The sequence below is a fragment of the Sinohyriopsis cumingii genome, chromosome 12 (genome assembly GCF_028554795.1).
Source record: "Sinohyriopsis cumingii isolate HCF-2022 chromosome 12, ASM2855479v2, whole genome shotgun sequence".
Taxonomy (NCBI): domain Eukaryota; kingdom Metazoa; phylum Mollusca; class Bivalvia; order Unionida; family Unionidae; genus Sinohyriopsis; species Sinohyriopsis cumingii.
This window is the reverse complement of record NC_142972.1, coordinates 39680653-39695232: the sequence shown is the minus strand read 5'-3', so window position 1 is coordinate 39695232 and position 14580 is coordinate 39680653. Positions and strand designations below refer to the sequence as shown.

General features: G+C 34.8%; 1 protein-coding gene across 1 annotated transcript in view; it reads right to left on the bottom strand.

Moving 5' to 3' along the window:
* Positions 1-14580, bottom strand: part of LOC149786297 (WD repeat and coiled-coil-containing protein-like) — a 127661-nt gene that overhangs the window by 11224 nt on the left and 101857 nt on the right. The window contains exons 11-14 of the mRNA XM_089976681.1: positions 13335-13509; positions 9563-10389; positions 4965-5011; positions 1642-1700 (exon numbers count right to left, since the gene is read on the bottom strand). Coding sequence (XP_089832807.1) covers positions 1642-1700; positions 4965-5011; positions 9563-10389; positions 13335-13509 — 1108 coding nt within the window. The remainder of the gene's footprint in view (positions 1-1641; positions 1701-4964; positions 5012-9562; positions 10390-13334; positions 13510-14580) is intronic.

The following is a 14580-nucleotide window of genomic DNA, read 5'->3' as shown; positions in this document are numbered from 1 at the left end:
CCAATATGACGTAAACCAGGTTCCAGAAATGTTTGTACAGTTAATGCTGTTCATATGCAATGTAATGTTTTCTTCACATAATCTTAACATGTATACAATATTAACAAGGATATAACCTTAACATGAAAACATTAATAATAAGGCTATAATCTTAACATGAATATAATATCAACACGGATATAACTGTAACATGAATACAATATTACCAAGGATATAGCTGTAACATGAATACAATACTAACAAGGATATAACCATAACATGAATACAATATTAACAAGGATATAGCCTTAACATGAATACAATATTAACAAGGATATAACCTTAACCTGTATACAATATTAACAAGGATATGTTGTTGTTGTAGGGTTTAATGCCATTTTCCAGCACAAGATAGGCTATACATGGCAGCCAGTATAAATGGTGGAGGGAGAACCCGGGAAAACCCTGGAAAGAACCACTGACACACGAGAAGCTACTGGCAAGCTTTCTCACATACCCACAATGGCCGAACACGACACTTGAACCCATGCAGACAGAGGTGAGATGGCAGTGATCCGTAACGGTGAGCATTTTAGACCACTTGGCCACTCGGGCCCCCTAACAAGGATATGACCTTAACATGAATACAATATTAAAAAGGATATAACCTTAACATGAATACAATATTAACAAGGATATAACCATAACATGAATACAATATTAACAAGGATATGACCTTAACATGAATACAATAATAACAAGGATATAACCTTAACATGAAAACAATAATAACAAGGATATAACCATAACATGAATACAATATTAACAAGGATATAGCCTTAACATGAATACAATATTAAAAAGGATATAATCTTAACACAAAAACAAGGACTTGTTTCCTCACTAAAACTAAACTATTTATGTTTTGTGATTTTAAAATAGTTAGGCAGTGGGAAGGGGTTAAGTACATAGTGTGACTTTAAAGTAGTTAGGCCCTGGGAGGGGTTTAGTACCTATCATTTAGGAGGGGGGTTTAGTACCTATCATTTATATAGTGCGATTTAATGTAGTTAGATACTGTGTATGTGGGGGAGGGGTACAGTACCGGTTGTTTAGATTTTGTGGTTTTAAAATAGGTATTGGGAGGGGGTTTAGTACACAGTGTGATTTTTAAAGTAGGTAGTGGTTTAGTATTTTTTAAAAATCTTTAGTGATTTTAGGCTGTAAGAGTGGGTTATTACTTGTTGTTTCTTTTTTTACAATTTTAAAAGTAGACTGTAGGAGTGGGTTTATTACTTGTCATTTCAATTTACAATTTTAAAAGTAGGCTGTAGGAGTGGGTTTATTGTGATTTCAGAGTGGTCAGGCAGCTGGAGGGGGTTTAGTACTTGACATTAATATTTTGTGATCTTAAAATAGCCAGGCAGTAGGAAGGGGGCTTAATTTTTATTTTATTCACTGGTAAATGCTGGATAGCTGTATCATGTTTCTTTATTATTTTAAATTTGACTTTATTTAATGACAAGCACTTAGCCATAGGGCATGCAATTATAAGCACTTTGTTCATCTTGAATCATTTGTATTTTAAAAGTCATAATATTGTTTTTCTTCCATAATTATTATTCAATCAATAAAGCATTATAATGTTTTAACTGAATTTACCTGGTTTATTCATAGTCTGGTAGCGTGACATGTCAACACACGATAATTTGTCCAAACTCCTGCAGAACAAATATGATGAAAGATTAATAAAATTTGCAAATTTAAAATAACTCACACAAGGTTTGTTAAAATAAAGGATAATTTTTCATTCATCTGCAGACAGAAAACTGATGCTCTACAGGGTATAAAGAATGTCCAGAAATTCTTGATAACACCATTTCTTCCTTTTAACTGCAGAGTGTTGAAACCAACTTTGATATTATTCAGCAATATCATGATTTTCAAATTAGCTGCTGTGGTAGACATAATGGATGTCAACTTGGCATAATTTTCATTTAAGACCAACAAGGCAACTTAAGACATCAGCTCGTGGAACCCCATGTTGAGCAATAACAAGAAATTCAAGATGGCCACTCTTGTGGTCATATTTGATATCATATTGGTACGATCTTCTATTAGGACCAACTAGACTACATAAGAAGTCTTTAAGAAAAAACCTCATGTTAATATGACAACCATCCGTTCAAGAGAAGTAGCAATAACAAGACATTCAAGGTAGCCACGGTGACAGCATTACTGGACATTAGATTGGCACCATTTTAATTTCGGTTAAGTAAACAACATAAAAGGTCTTCAAGTAAAAATCCCATGGCAATAATATTACTTTTCATTCAAGAAGATTAGCAATAATAAGATATGGACATCAGACACCATTTCCATTTATGAACAATAAGCCATCAGAAGAAGTGAAAACCCAATGGCAATTACTTTTGTTCAGGAGTGGGGATAACAAGATTTTCAAGCTGGCCTCTGTGGCAACTATTTTGGCCAAGGGATTAGAAATATTTTGATTCAGAAACAACAAGACATCATAAGAAGTCTTTTAGTGAAAACCCGATGTTGATATGAGCTTCCATTCATGAGTAATTGTGATAACATTTTCAAGATGGCCACTGTGGTAGCCATGTTAGATATCCAAGTATCATTTTCATTTAGTTCCAACCAGACACATAAGAAGTTTTTAAGTGAAAACCCAACATTGATAGGACCATGCTATTACAGGATTTCCAAGATGGCTGCAATGGCAGCCATAATGAACATCAGATTGGTACCATTATTCAAGTCCAATCAGACATCATTAAGAAGTATTCTGGTGAAAGCCCCATTCAAATATGACATTCCATTCAAGAGTAGTGATAACAAGATTTTCAATGGGACCACTATGGCAGCCATACTGGACATCAGATCAACCCCATTTTCTTTCCAGACCAACCAGACATTATAACAAGTCTTTTCGGGAAAATCTCATGCTGATATAACCAACCATTCAGGTGTAGCAGCAATAACAATATTTTCAAGATGGCCACTGTGGCAGCCATATTGATGTCCAAGCAGCATCATTTTCATCTGAGATAAAAGGCCAAAAAACCAATGCAGTTTTAAGCATAGTTTGATGATGTTCCACTGGTGTAATCAGTAAATATTACCATTAAAATAAAAGCCTAAGTAGACCCCAGATCATCATTAGAAGACATCTACTTAAAATCAAAATTCAACAGCTGTTGACCAAGAAATCTAGGTTAGCAAAATGCTTCCTGTAAAAAATTCTTAAAATTCTGTTAATAGGTTATGAAATAAAAATGTCTGAAGGTTTCTCCTCATTTGTTATCTTCAGCCATATTTATTGGCAGATTAACATCATCTGCACAATATTAAAAGGTCTTTCTGTCCAGTGTGGTATAATTCTGTTTAATATTTGTCACAAATACTTCTTTACAAATTTTATTTGCAGTGATGACAGTGGAACATAATAATTTGTGAAAACCTCAAAACCTTCATGCTATTCTGTCACAATACTGTTTTCTGATAATGGATTGGTATCCTTTAAAACAACTCTTAAAGTCTAAGCTGCCAGAATGTCCACTGAAAAATCATGCATGAGGTTTTGAGAAGTTGTGAATATCAACTGTGAATACTTAAGTACAAGGGTTGACGCATGGAGAACAATGGAACATAACATAAACTAATGTAGTCTTATAACAAAGTAAGCTAGAAGCTTTAACCTAAAATAGATGCTGGACAAATGATGATGTCATTGCGAAAGTCTTGTGTTTTGTGTTTTAAACACACTAGTGAGAGCAGATAACAAAATGTTTGATGGTGCCTTTAAGTAAAAGCAAATTCTGGCAGCATCAGAAAAACTTGGGTCATAAAAGCTTAACATAGTGCATCATGACCGAGTTGACAAAGATGCTGCAATCTCTTGTGCTGTTTGTTGTAAGTGTGGTGAGGTAGGGAACAATAAACAACTACTGCAAATTCACTATTCTTCATTGGGTATCAATTTCCATGGATTCTGTTGGTGCTTTTAACCTTACAAATAAAGACCTATGATCTTCTCTGTGGAAACGTCTGGAGCACTTTTGCAGTCCAAAATTTGAGCACCAACAAAAATGTCATTTTTTTCAGGATCAAACAAATTAGTACCTTCAAAATATGTTGATTCACATTACGATGGATGGAAACAATTATTGGATCAATTGGTGGATCACATCAACTCCCTTCCCTTTTGGGTTTAAAATAGTGCACTTTACTGTTAAATTGGCCACTGTCATGAAATGGACATCTTCTTGTAATTGAATACCAGCAGGAAATATCCAAAGAAACTCCTTGATAGATTATATATATATATATATATATATATATATATATATATATATATATATATATATACACACACACACACATATATATCATCAGTGGTGACCGCTCCGATGGCCTAGTGGTTAGAGCATCTGCCTCGGATGCAGGAGGTAGCGGGTTCAAACCCTGGCCGAGTCATACCAAAAACTTACAAAAATGGTACTAACAGCTGCCTCGCTTGTCACTCAGCATTAAGAGGTTAGTGTTAGGACTGGTTGGTCTGGTATCAGGATAATGTGACTGGGTGGGATATCATGCTACATGTCTGCAGCATGATGCCCCAGTGCTAGACATCACTGTAAACTGCCACACTGCAGACATCGTAGTGATATGACTGAAGAATTGTTAAAAGCTATGCTTTTTTCCTGTGAAAGCTTACCATTGCTGTGCACCTAACTATACAACATTCTGCAAGATTTTAGGTTACCAGTACTGCCTATTAATTCATGTATTCAACTTTCACTCTTATTTCTATCCAGTGATATCACTGGATGTAGGTGCATAAAAGAAACACCAACTGAAGAAAGTTGACTGATGACTTAAGCATATGATGGTAACAATGATCTGATCAAACTATGAACATTACCATTATGCTATCAACTCCCATGTACTTGACTTACCTACTGATCATTTCCATTTTGACTTTCAGCTGTGTGATATTTGTCTCCTAAAATCAGAATCAAATAAACTGAAATACAGAAGTCTAGAAAGAAACATTCATAGAACTGGTAGCATTTTTGTTATAGTTATTTGCAAGTCTCTTCTATTTGCTGGACACTAATGGAATGCTAATGGAATAAATACTAAGAACTAAAATACAAGGCTTCAAAAGAATGTGACATTCCACCTATGAATAGCGTCGTGAGCAAGCAAGACAGAAAATCTAAGTATACTATGGTACAAACTTTAGGCATATAAATAAATGTAGAGGTAAATGGCTGTCAAAAATTTCATTAAAGAATCTTAATGTTGACTCCACTATTGTTGCCATCACAGGTGAGACAAGAAACTCTAGCACTGGTCATATAGAAATATTATTAACAGTTTCTATTGTAGAAGATATACCAAGATGCTGGAAGAAATGTTCTATTGAGGGGGATGTTCCCCACACCTACCACTAGATGGATGGAATAACGGGTAGTGGAGGGGTATGGGGAGGGGAGACAATAGTGAATGACAGCTGATAAGCAAGAGATATTACTAGGGATATGCATGCCTAATTTACAACAAACATTTAATGACTTTGTATTGCATCTCAGCTGGTAAACATTGTTCTCTATTTCTTATCACACGATTTCATCAAAGCCTTTGACAACTTAAAATCATTTATTGTATCCCCTAAGTACAGTCATCAATTTATTTGCTGAGGTGGGTTTTAGTGTTTTCCACAGAGTAGTGTAAATTCTGCTTCAGTAACTGAATGTCTTCTCAAAAAGAAGCTCTTTCATATAGGCAGAACCGATTCAATTTTTGCTATTGTGAATAGATTCAGAAAATGGTTTTCAGGATATGGAAACCTAATTTTACACAATTCACAAATGCTGTTCCTAAGACATTTCTATCCAAGGATCACACATTTTTGCAAATTCTAAAAGATGAAGTGACGGCTATTTTTGTGACCATCACCTTGTTCACTACATTTGGTGGGTATCAAACCATCAGACCATTCTATCTAACTAGCTTTGTCTATAGCAGATGATTATTCCCTCTCCACATGACTTTCTAAAAATAGCAGATTTCTTTCTTTCGAAATAACTCACTAATGGTGTGTGTTACACATTTCCCTAATAGCTGATCAATGGATCAATTTGCTATACCCATCTATATAACATTTCTATGGGAAACACATGAGAGTTTCTGCTATATGAAAGGGGATTTCAATCATAAAGGTGCTTGTATTCAAACAATTATCTCCATAAGTATGTGATCGATTGAGATCATGGACAAAAGACAAAAGATGATGACCTGATCAACCTTAGCTTGAATTAAAATAAAAAATCATGGCAATCTGAGGTAATTTGTGTGACCTTTCCCCCACTGGGTTTTAAAGTTACATGACTTGATTTTTATGTGAGAAAACCATGATCCCCCAGCCTGGAAGCATTTCTGGATATAATACTTTCAAGGAACTGTAACACAAAATCTTAATGTTGCCACTGCTACAGCTGTTACTGCTGGAAATGTGACACCTATATGTCAAAATTTACAGGTGTAACAACAAGGGTTTATCATTTCAGGCAAACTATAACTTGCTTGTGAGTCATATATACAGGTGTCACTGTTGGTAAAGTGATACTTAAATTTCACCATTTACAGGTGGGACAACAAGGTTTATTATTCCAGGCACACTAAATTGTGCCTCTGAAAATACATGTACATAGCTGTTATTGTTGGTAAAGTGTTACTCATGTATTGCCATTTACTGACAACTCAAGGCTTTATTATTTCAGGCACATTATAATTTGACTGTGAAAAACATACATATGCATACTGTATGATTGTCAAAAATGTATAACACAAGCCTTGCACACAAAATCTTTAGGCTAATACAACTACCAGTACCATTGCTGTCAAAATGTGATCCATTTCAACTTGTCTATAAAGAGCAATTAACATACCATACAATGCTGTAATTCATGGACAGGTGTCCACTATGCAGAGGTTAACATGACTAATTTTAACCAAGGGCTATAAATGTCCTTTAAGATCAGCAGTCCTATATAGTCAGGTGTCTAATAAGACAGGTTTTATTTGAAGCAATGTTTAAACCTCTGCTAATGCAGTGAAATCATAAAAGACACAAATGAGCGGAATAGTTATCATAATACTGTAGCTCTACCATGTATAAGAATTTACAAATTTACTGAACTGATAAGGGCAAATATTAGCACACTGTATTTGTTAACAGTTCGTCATCAAATATTAGGAAGAAATGCTGTGTCCATTTCTGAAAATTTTTCTGCAATGATGAAAAGTAAACAAGACATTTTTAGGCATGATATATCTTGTCTGCACCTCTGCTTGATGCAGATACTGTGTGTTTTCACTTCCAAATGAATCTGACCATGTGTGTGGGTCAGAGGATGGATAGGAGTGCATGAATATACAATGGAAGAGCACGATGATTCTGTATTCCAAGAATAATTGTCATCCCTCAAAAGGTTCCAGACTTGTGACCATACAAGTACAGTAAATGGCACATAATATGCCCACCCTTGGTGTGATTGTCCCCAAGATCTTTCCTTACTTGCTAACAATCCACAAAGAATGGTCCAGGAATGTGATGCAAAACTAATATTATTTTGTGGAAACCAATTTCTTCTTTCAGTAAAAATGTTCTTGATCTCTGACCTTTTGACTCGAAATTCAAATGGCCTCTTCTTTTATAACAAATTTATGTCATCAAAAAGGTTCAGTTCAGGTATGAAATGTATAACTGATTTTACTGTGCATGAACCAAGATTCTACTGTGACTTTGATCACTGACTGTTTGTTGTTGTTGTTGTAGGGTTTAACACCATTTTTCAGCACATGATAGGCTATACATGGCGGCCAGTATTAATGGTGGAGGAAGAATCCAGGAAATCCCCGGAAAGAACCATCAACCCTTGAGGAGCTACTGGCAAGCTTTCTCACATACACATATTGGCTGAATCCGAGACTCGAACCCACGCAGACAGAGGTGAGATGGCAGTGATCTGTAACGGAGAGCACTTTAGACCACTCGGCCACTTGGGGCCACTCATTGACTGTTTGACTCTGAAATCTATGTTATTCATCTTTAACTTAAGTGCAAGCTATACACAAAGATTTGGTCAAAGCATGTTATTATTAACTGTTATGTTGTGGAAACCTTGTGTGACCTTAACCTTTGACCCCAAAATCAAAAGGGTTCTTCATTCCCCATAGTAACAAGCTATACACAATGGTTTGGTCAAAGTACTTAATTATCAACAAATGTTATTCTGTGGAAACCAATTGTTCTTCTTAGTCATTGTGACCTTAAACTTTAACCATTTTATCCTGAAATCAAAAGGATTCTTCCTTACCAAGTGCAAGTCACCATTTTATGTAGATGGTTAGGAATTTGTCTCACTGTATAAAAACAAAACTGGTAACAGACTGATGGATAGAGAACATCATAACATAATATGGTGGATCTACATTTTGTTTTAGTCAAAGACCTAACCAAGAATTTCAAATTACCTTGACCTTGCCTGAGTGTCTTGGCAAGGGTTAAAGTGTACTGGCATGAATTGGTAAAGCTCTCTAACTCTACAGTTCAAGTATGACAACTATCACATCAAGGGTGTGGGACAGAAAAACTACCACTAAAAACCCATCCAAGATTTTCCAAATGACTTTTACCTTGTTGGGGGTGGGGTGGGGGCAGAGAAAGGATGCGTGAATATTGGGGCAAAACTCCATAATTCTACAGTCCAAATATGATAGCTTCCAGGGTTTGATAGTTATAACCATATTAAAAACTTCAAACACTTAACTGAGGTTTTTAAATGACCTTGACCTTTTCCATGAATTATAGGGAGAATAAAGGTGCATAGATTTTCAACTCTGACCTCGTCTGAGGGTAACAGAAGAGGGGAGCTGTGCATGGATATGAAAGGGCAAAACTTCCAAATCCTACATTCCAATTATGCCAGCTATCCTTCCCTGGGTGCTGGAATTGTGACCATACAAAAAAAAACCTTAACGAATCCAATAACCAATAATGATGTCACTGTCATCAAAAGAGTGATACCCAAGTCTCATCGATGGTAAAGTAGGTGTGATAGAACTTGGTAAGTACTGGTACAATGGGCCCAAGCTTTTAATCTGAAGTTAACAAAACTATCAACAGATCATGTATCTCACCTGTGAATCTATGCAACAATGTATCTCCTATGTATCTAATGTGTAAAAACTTTAATAAAGAGCAAAATTAATATAATTTTAACACTGACCATGATGCTAGCAACTGCTGCTATGAGAAAGTGATACCCTTATTTTACAATTTTACACATACATGTACAAGTAAAAAAACACTAGAAAATTGTATCATTGACTATCAAAGTGGACCAAAATTAATCCAAGTTACTGAATTCTTAGAGAGAAAATGCTAAATCTTTAAAAATAGAACAGCAGTCACCTAAAAGGATAAACACTGCCTGCAGCACAGGCTGTTTCCAAAATAAACGTTTTACTGAACGAGTACCAGTACCTGCTTTTTCAATTCTGATTCGATATCATCCAATTCCTCTTTTGTTCTGCTTTCCTTCATGTCCATTAGGTTTCTAGATCCACCCTTGGCCTCTGATGACCTATCATCAGTCAAAATCTCTTCCATTGCTAAATCCTTGTTCATTCTCTCCTCAAACCTTCTTCGAATATAAGCCTGAACATTTTTATTCCCTGAAACCTCTTCTTCACTCATAAAGAACCCCGAGTCTGAATTACTGAACAATGGCTTTTGAGAAGAGAATTCAACCACTTCAGTTTCAAGCTCTGCATTTCTGCTGGATGGCCCTATTTCTACAATCTTCTTTCTATCAAGTGTCATGGGAGAGGATTGACCAAACACTTCAGAGGACAATGGTCTTCTAGCTTCACTATTCAAATGTGATGGTTGTAAACCCTGTATTGCTGGATCTATACCTAGATTCCCTTGTCCAGTAAGTCTTGAATTTCTTTTGGGAAAAATTAAGTCTTTTTCTGAGGTAATATTGGCAGAATTTTGATCAAGTTTGGTATCTGATACTTCTGGAGTATTTTCCCTTGAATCTGAACTATCACTTTCAAACTGACCAATCACAGCCCGTGTTCTAATCTCAGCTCCACTATTCCTAGGAGAGAGTTCTGGGGAATCAGAGCTGTAGTCCATTAAAAAATGTCCCGATGAAGTTCTTGGAATTTCTGTGCTTAAAGGTCTCTCTGACTTCTTTTTTCTCAGAGGAATTTTTGGAAGTTCAGCCTCCATTATGTCTTTACTTGAGGTCCTATTCTCTGTTTTTAAAGAGTGCTGATTATTCATACTAACTGTGTTGGAATCTGAAAGAGATGTAAAGAGTTTCCTTGCATTTATGTACATGTGACATACTTTGTCCATGTGAGAAAGCCATGTGGAATAAATCTATCCTACATGTGAACTAAATGATACTATATGAGGTCACGCTTATGGCATCACTAAACTCCACAATATTGCTGGCAATTTTAATACTGATGAGGAAAGATTTTATGATATGTAAGCAGCAAATTCTAGATTACAATTAATTCTTTTTAATTTAAAATGATCCTTGTAATAAAAACAAATTTTGACCAATGCACTGTATCTGCATGGCTAAATCCATCAACATCCTATGTTCAATTCTTATTTCTATTTAAAAATGAGAAAAATAATCCATCAGAGAACTGGCATTGGATGGGGAATTCTCACATCCCACATTAGTATCAACAGAAATATTTTCAGTTGGAATAACCATGCAGAAAATTGTGATACTACCATACATGTCAGTGTTATCCTACCTGACATGTCAGTGTTATTCTACCTTATATGTGATATCCTACCTTACTTTTTAGTGTTATTCTACTTCACATGTGAGAGTTATCATACCTTACATGTCAGTGTTATTCTACCTCACATGTGAGAGTTATCATACCTTACATGTCAATGTTATTCTACCTTATATGTGATATCCTACCTTACATGTTAGTGTTATTCTACCTCACATGTTTGAGTTATCATACCTTACATGTCAGTGTTATTCCATCTCACATATGAGTATTATCCTACCTTATATGTCAGTGTTATTCTGCCTTGTATGTGTGTTATCCTAACAAGTATTATCCTACCTGACATGTTAAGTGTTATTCTACCTCACATGTGAGAGTTATCATACCTTACATGTCAGTGTTATTCTGCCTTGTATGTGTGTTATCCTAACAAGTGTTATCCTACCTGACATGTTAGTGTTATTCTACCTCACATGTGAGAGTTATCATACCTTACATGTCAGTGTTATTCCATCTCACATGTTAGTATTATCCTACCTCATATGTCAGTGTTATTTTACCTTGTATGTGAGTGTTATCCTAACAAGTATTATCCTACCTCACATAATGTAACAATATTGTTTTGATTGGCACATCACTGACAAGCTGAAGGATTTTAACTTGTGGGTAGAAAGGAGGTATAGTCAAATTCCTGCCCACTATATGATGTCATCATATACATGACAAACATATGTAATGTTGTTCATTGTCATTTTATCAGTTTAATATAAGAAGTTCAGCTATCTAATAATATATTAAGTTCTATCTTATGCTTCATTGTAAACCATATCTGACATAATTTATCTAAAGACCCAAATATTTTAAATGGATAGAGGTTTGCCTGTACCAAATAGGCATCATTTTATTTAACACACTATTTCAAATGGATGTTTAATTAAAAATAATCAACCCTCTGTATTGATGTGGAATATGAAAATCACACCCTTTTCTTATAAACTGTGGACAGGAACTTGGCAAAGCCTAATTCCTGCTTACAAATTATGAACTCTCAGATGGAGTTCCCTCACCCACATCAATACATATAACATTCTTTTAATCTCACACTGGGATTGGAATTTGTTAGCAGGAGATTATCAAAGGCTCATTCAAATCTACAACTCTGACCAATAAATTGGTGTTTCCTTAACTACACGAGTGCATATAATCGACCATTACCTAATAAACAACATTCTTGGAAGATGATTCATCAATTATAAAGAAATAAAATCCAAAATTCCTGTTAAAAATTATTCTAGTGGGGTGAAAAACTCCAGCAAGATCATAACTAGATTATGTGAATTATAAATGAGGTGTAAGTTGCATTATCATTGGCAAGACACAATCTAGTAAAACAAAATGGCAGACAATATCTGCTTGAAAGTTAAAATGCACATAGGTAATTTATGATGCAAAATATATGAAATGATTTATTATATACAGAACTGAATTACTGTCTAGTTAACAGATCAGTGGAAATTATTCCCCCCAAAATAGCAAGACTTTAATTAAAACAATACTGTTGAAGCAGCTGTCAGGCAGGATTTATTTTGGGGCCCAAGGGAGGTAACTGCTGCAACTAATGCTCTAGTTTGTAAACAATTGCATAACCAACAAAAGCAGCTAAGAAATTCTTATGGTCAAAAAAAATTTATCTAAGATTTATTAAATAATAAATTCATTAAATATTAGTTTACCAGTTTGTATGGTATTATGACCATCCTGAACCTAATACACCCTTCATCTTTGACTCCAGGTGTATGGGGTTCAAGACAGTCATACATGCTGTACACCCAGGAAACTAACATTTAATATTCTATTATTATCTAAATTGTCACTTACATTTATACAAATCAAATGAAGATTTGAAGGAACAATTATGTGTACAAAAAAGCTAATTGGATGAATTTCCCATTTCAATGGAAAAAGGAATCACCAACAAACTTTAGCAATCTGCAATTTACTTAAGTTTCTGATTTTATAATTTCAACTTAAGGAAAAGCCACATGGGTACTTTGATCAAATCAGTCCAAAGAAAGAAATGAAACATAACCCACATTGCTAATGTTCAGATTCAACATACTTTGGCAAATAACTTTCTAGTTTAACTGTACCAAGTTGCTTGTGATTCCCTATTCCAGTAAATTCATCCAATTAGCTCCTTTCTATGAAAAATCTAATGATCAATCTTCTTCCTTTCATCTGTATAAAAGTAATAATATAATTAATTATTATAAAATCCCAGCTAGAGGTCATATTTATTGGTAGAAACATGACTTTGACAAATTCTGGCTCACAAATCTTACAATTAGCCTGATTTTCATTTGCTCAACAAATTTGCATTATTTCATTAATGTCAAAAGACACTTAAGGATATTTTCGTAATTTGATAATAGAAGTCAAGTGTTTGCAATACAGATGATCATATAACAATCCAATCAACTCACCAAAAGAAAAGGAGCAAAACTTAAGCAGAAGACTCATGTTACTGGAACTGGAGGATGATGGGAGCGCAGGGTCTACATTTGTCTTCCCAAGGACCAATAAAACTCCCAGCATGTCTTGGCTAAGTCCACTGCTCAGACTTCCAATACCTTTAGGTCTTTCCTGCCTGTCTAGTTGCTAAAAATTATTTATGTGTAATTTATAGCTAGTGAAAGAATGAAGTAATATATAAAACTTTGGATTTCTTGCAGGATGTAAGGTACCTAAAAATGTAAAGATCACAAACAGTTTTACAAACTGAGCAAGTAAACTGGATTCATCAAAATATTTTCAGAAGAGGAAACTATGGTACAAGACAGTACAGTGAAACATTAATTTACAGTAGAGAACAATGATAAAAGATACAGCACTGCAAACCTGTGCACCCCTCAAAATGCTTTTCAGTATTTTCAGGTACATTTTCAATATTTTGTATCATCTTTCAGTATTCTTGACAAGTGCACACCATCTGTAACATAAAAGGTTACCAATGCATCTTTTATCCATCTTCTAAACAAATTATCAAAGTTAAGTAATGATGCATATTTCAAAAATGATGCAAAAAATATTTCATATTTAGAAAATTTGAAACAACAGTTGAAAATGTATTAATGCTCATCAGCGTTGAACTTAGGTTACAGAAAAATTATGTCAAGTTCACACATCATCAGTTTGTCACTTCAGCACAGTCACAACCAGGAAGTGTTTGCCACAGTTGGTCAAACGTTTTGTACTAAAAAAGAACAATGAAGTTTGAGTTTTCTAGCCATGTCAATCTCTTTATGCTTCTACAATTTTATGTGGTTAGAGATGTCTTTCCCATCTTCATTCCCAACTGAAATATAAGTTTCACACATTTTGCAGAAGGCATAACTATCACTGTTTCTGCTAGCAGACATGAACCGCCAAGTCTTGCTGCATGATGTCATAAACTGCCGCACTCATCTCTTCATGTCTGGTTTAGGTCGATTCTTCTTCAGCCACTCTCTTCCACATGATGAATGTACAAATGTATTAATTCATTTTCCTAAACTGGCTCAGCCATGATGAAGTTTACACTAGAGATGGAAGGCAAAGAAATCCTACACAGTGTTTTAAACATGACTGTTCTATTTAATACAGAGCTAACTAAGGTGAGCTGCTTTTGCATTAGTTTTGTACTAACTTGCTAACACAAACATTTTGTATTTTTGTCTTATACAAAATCAG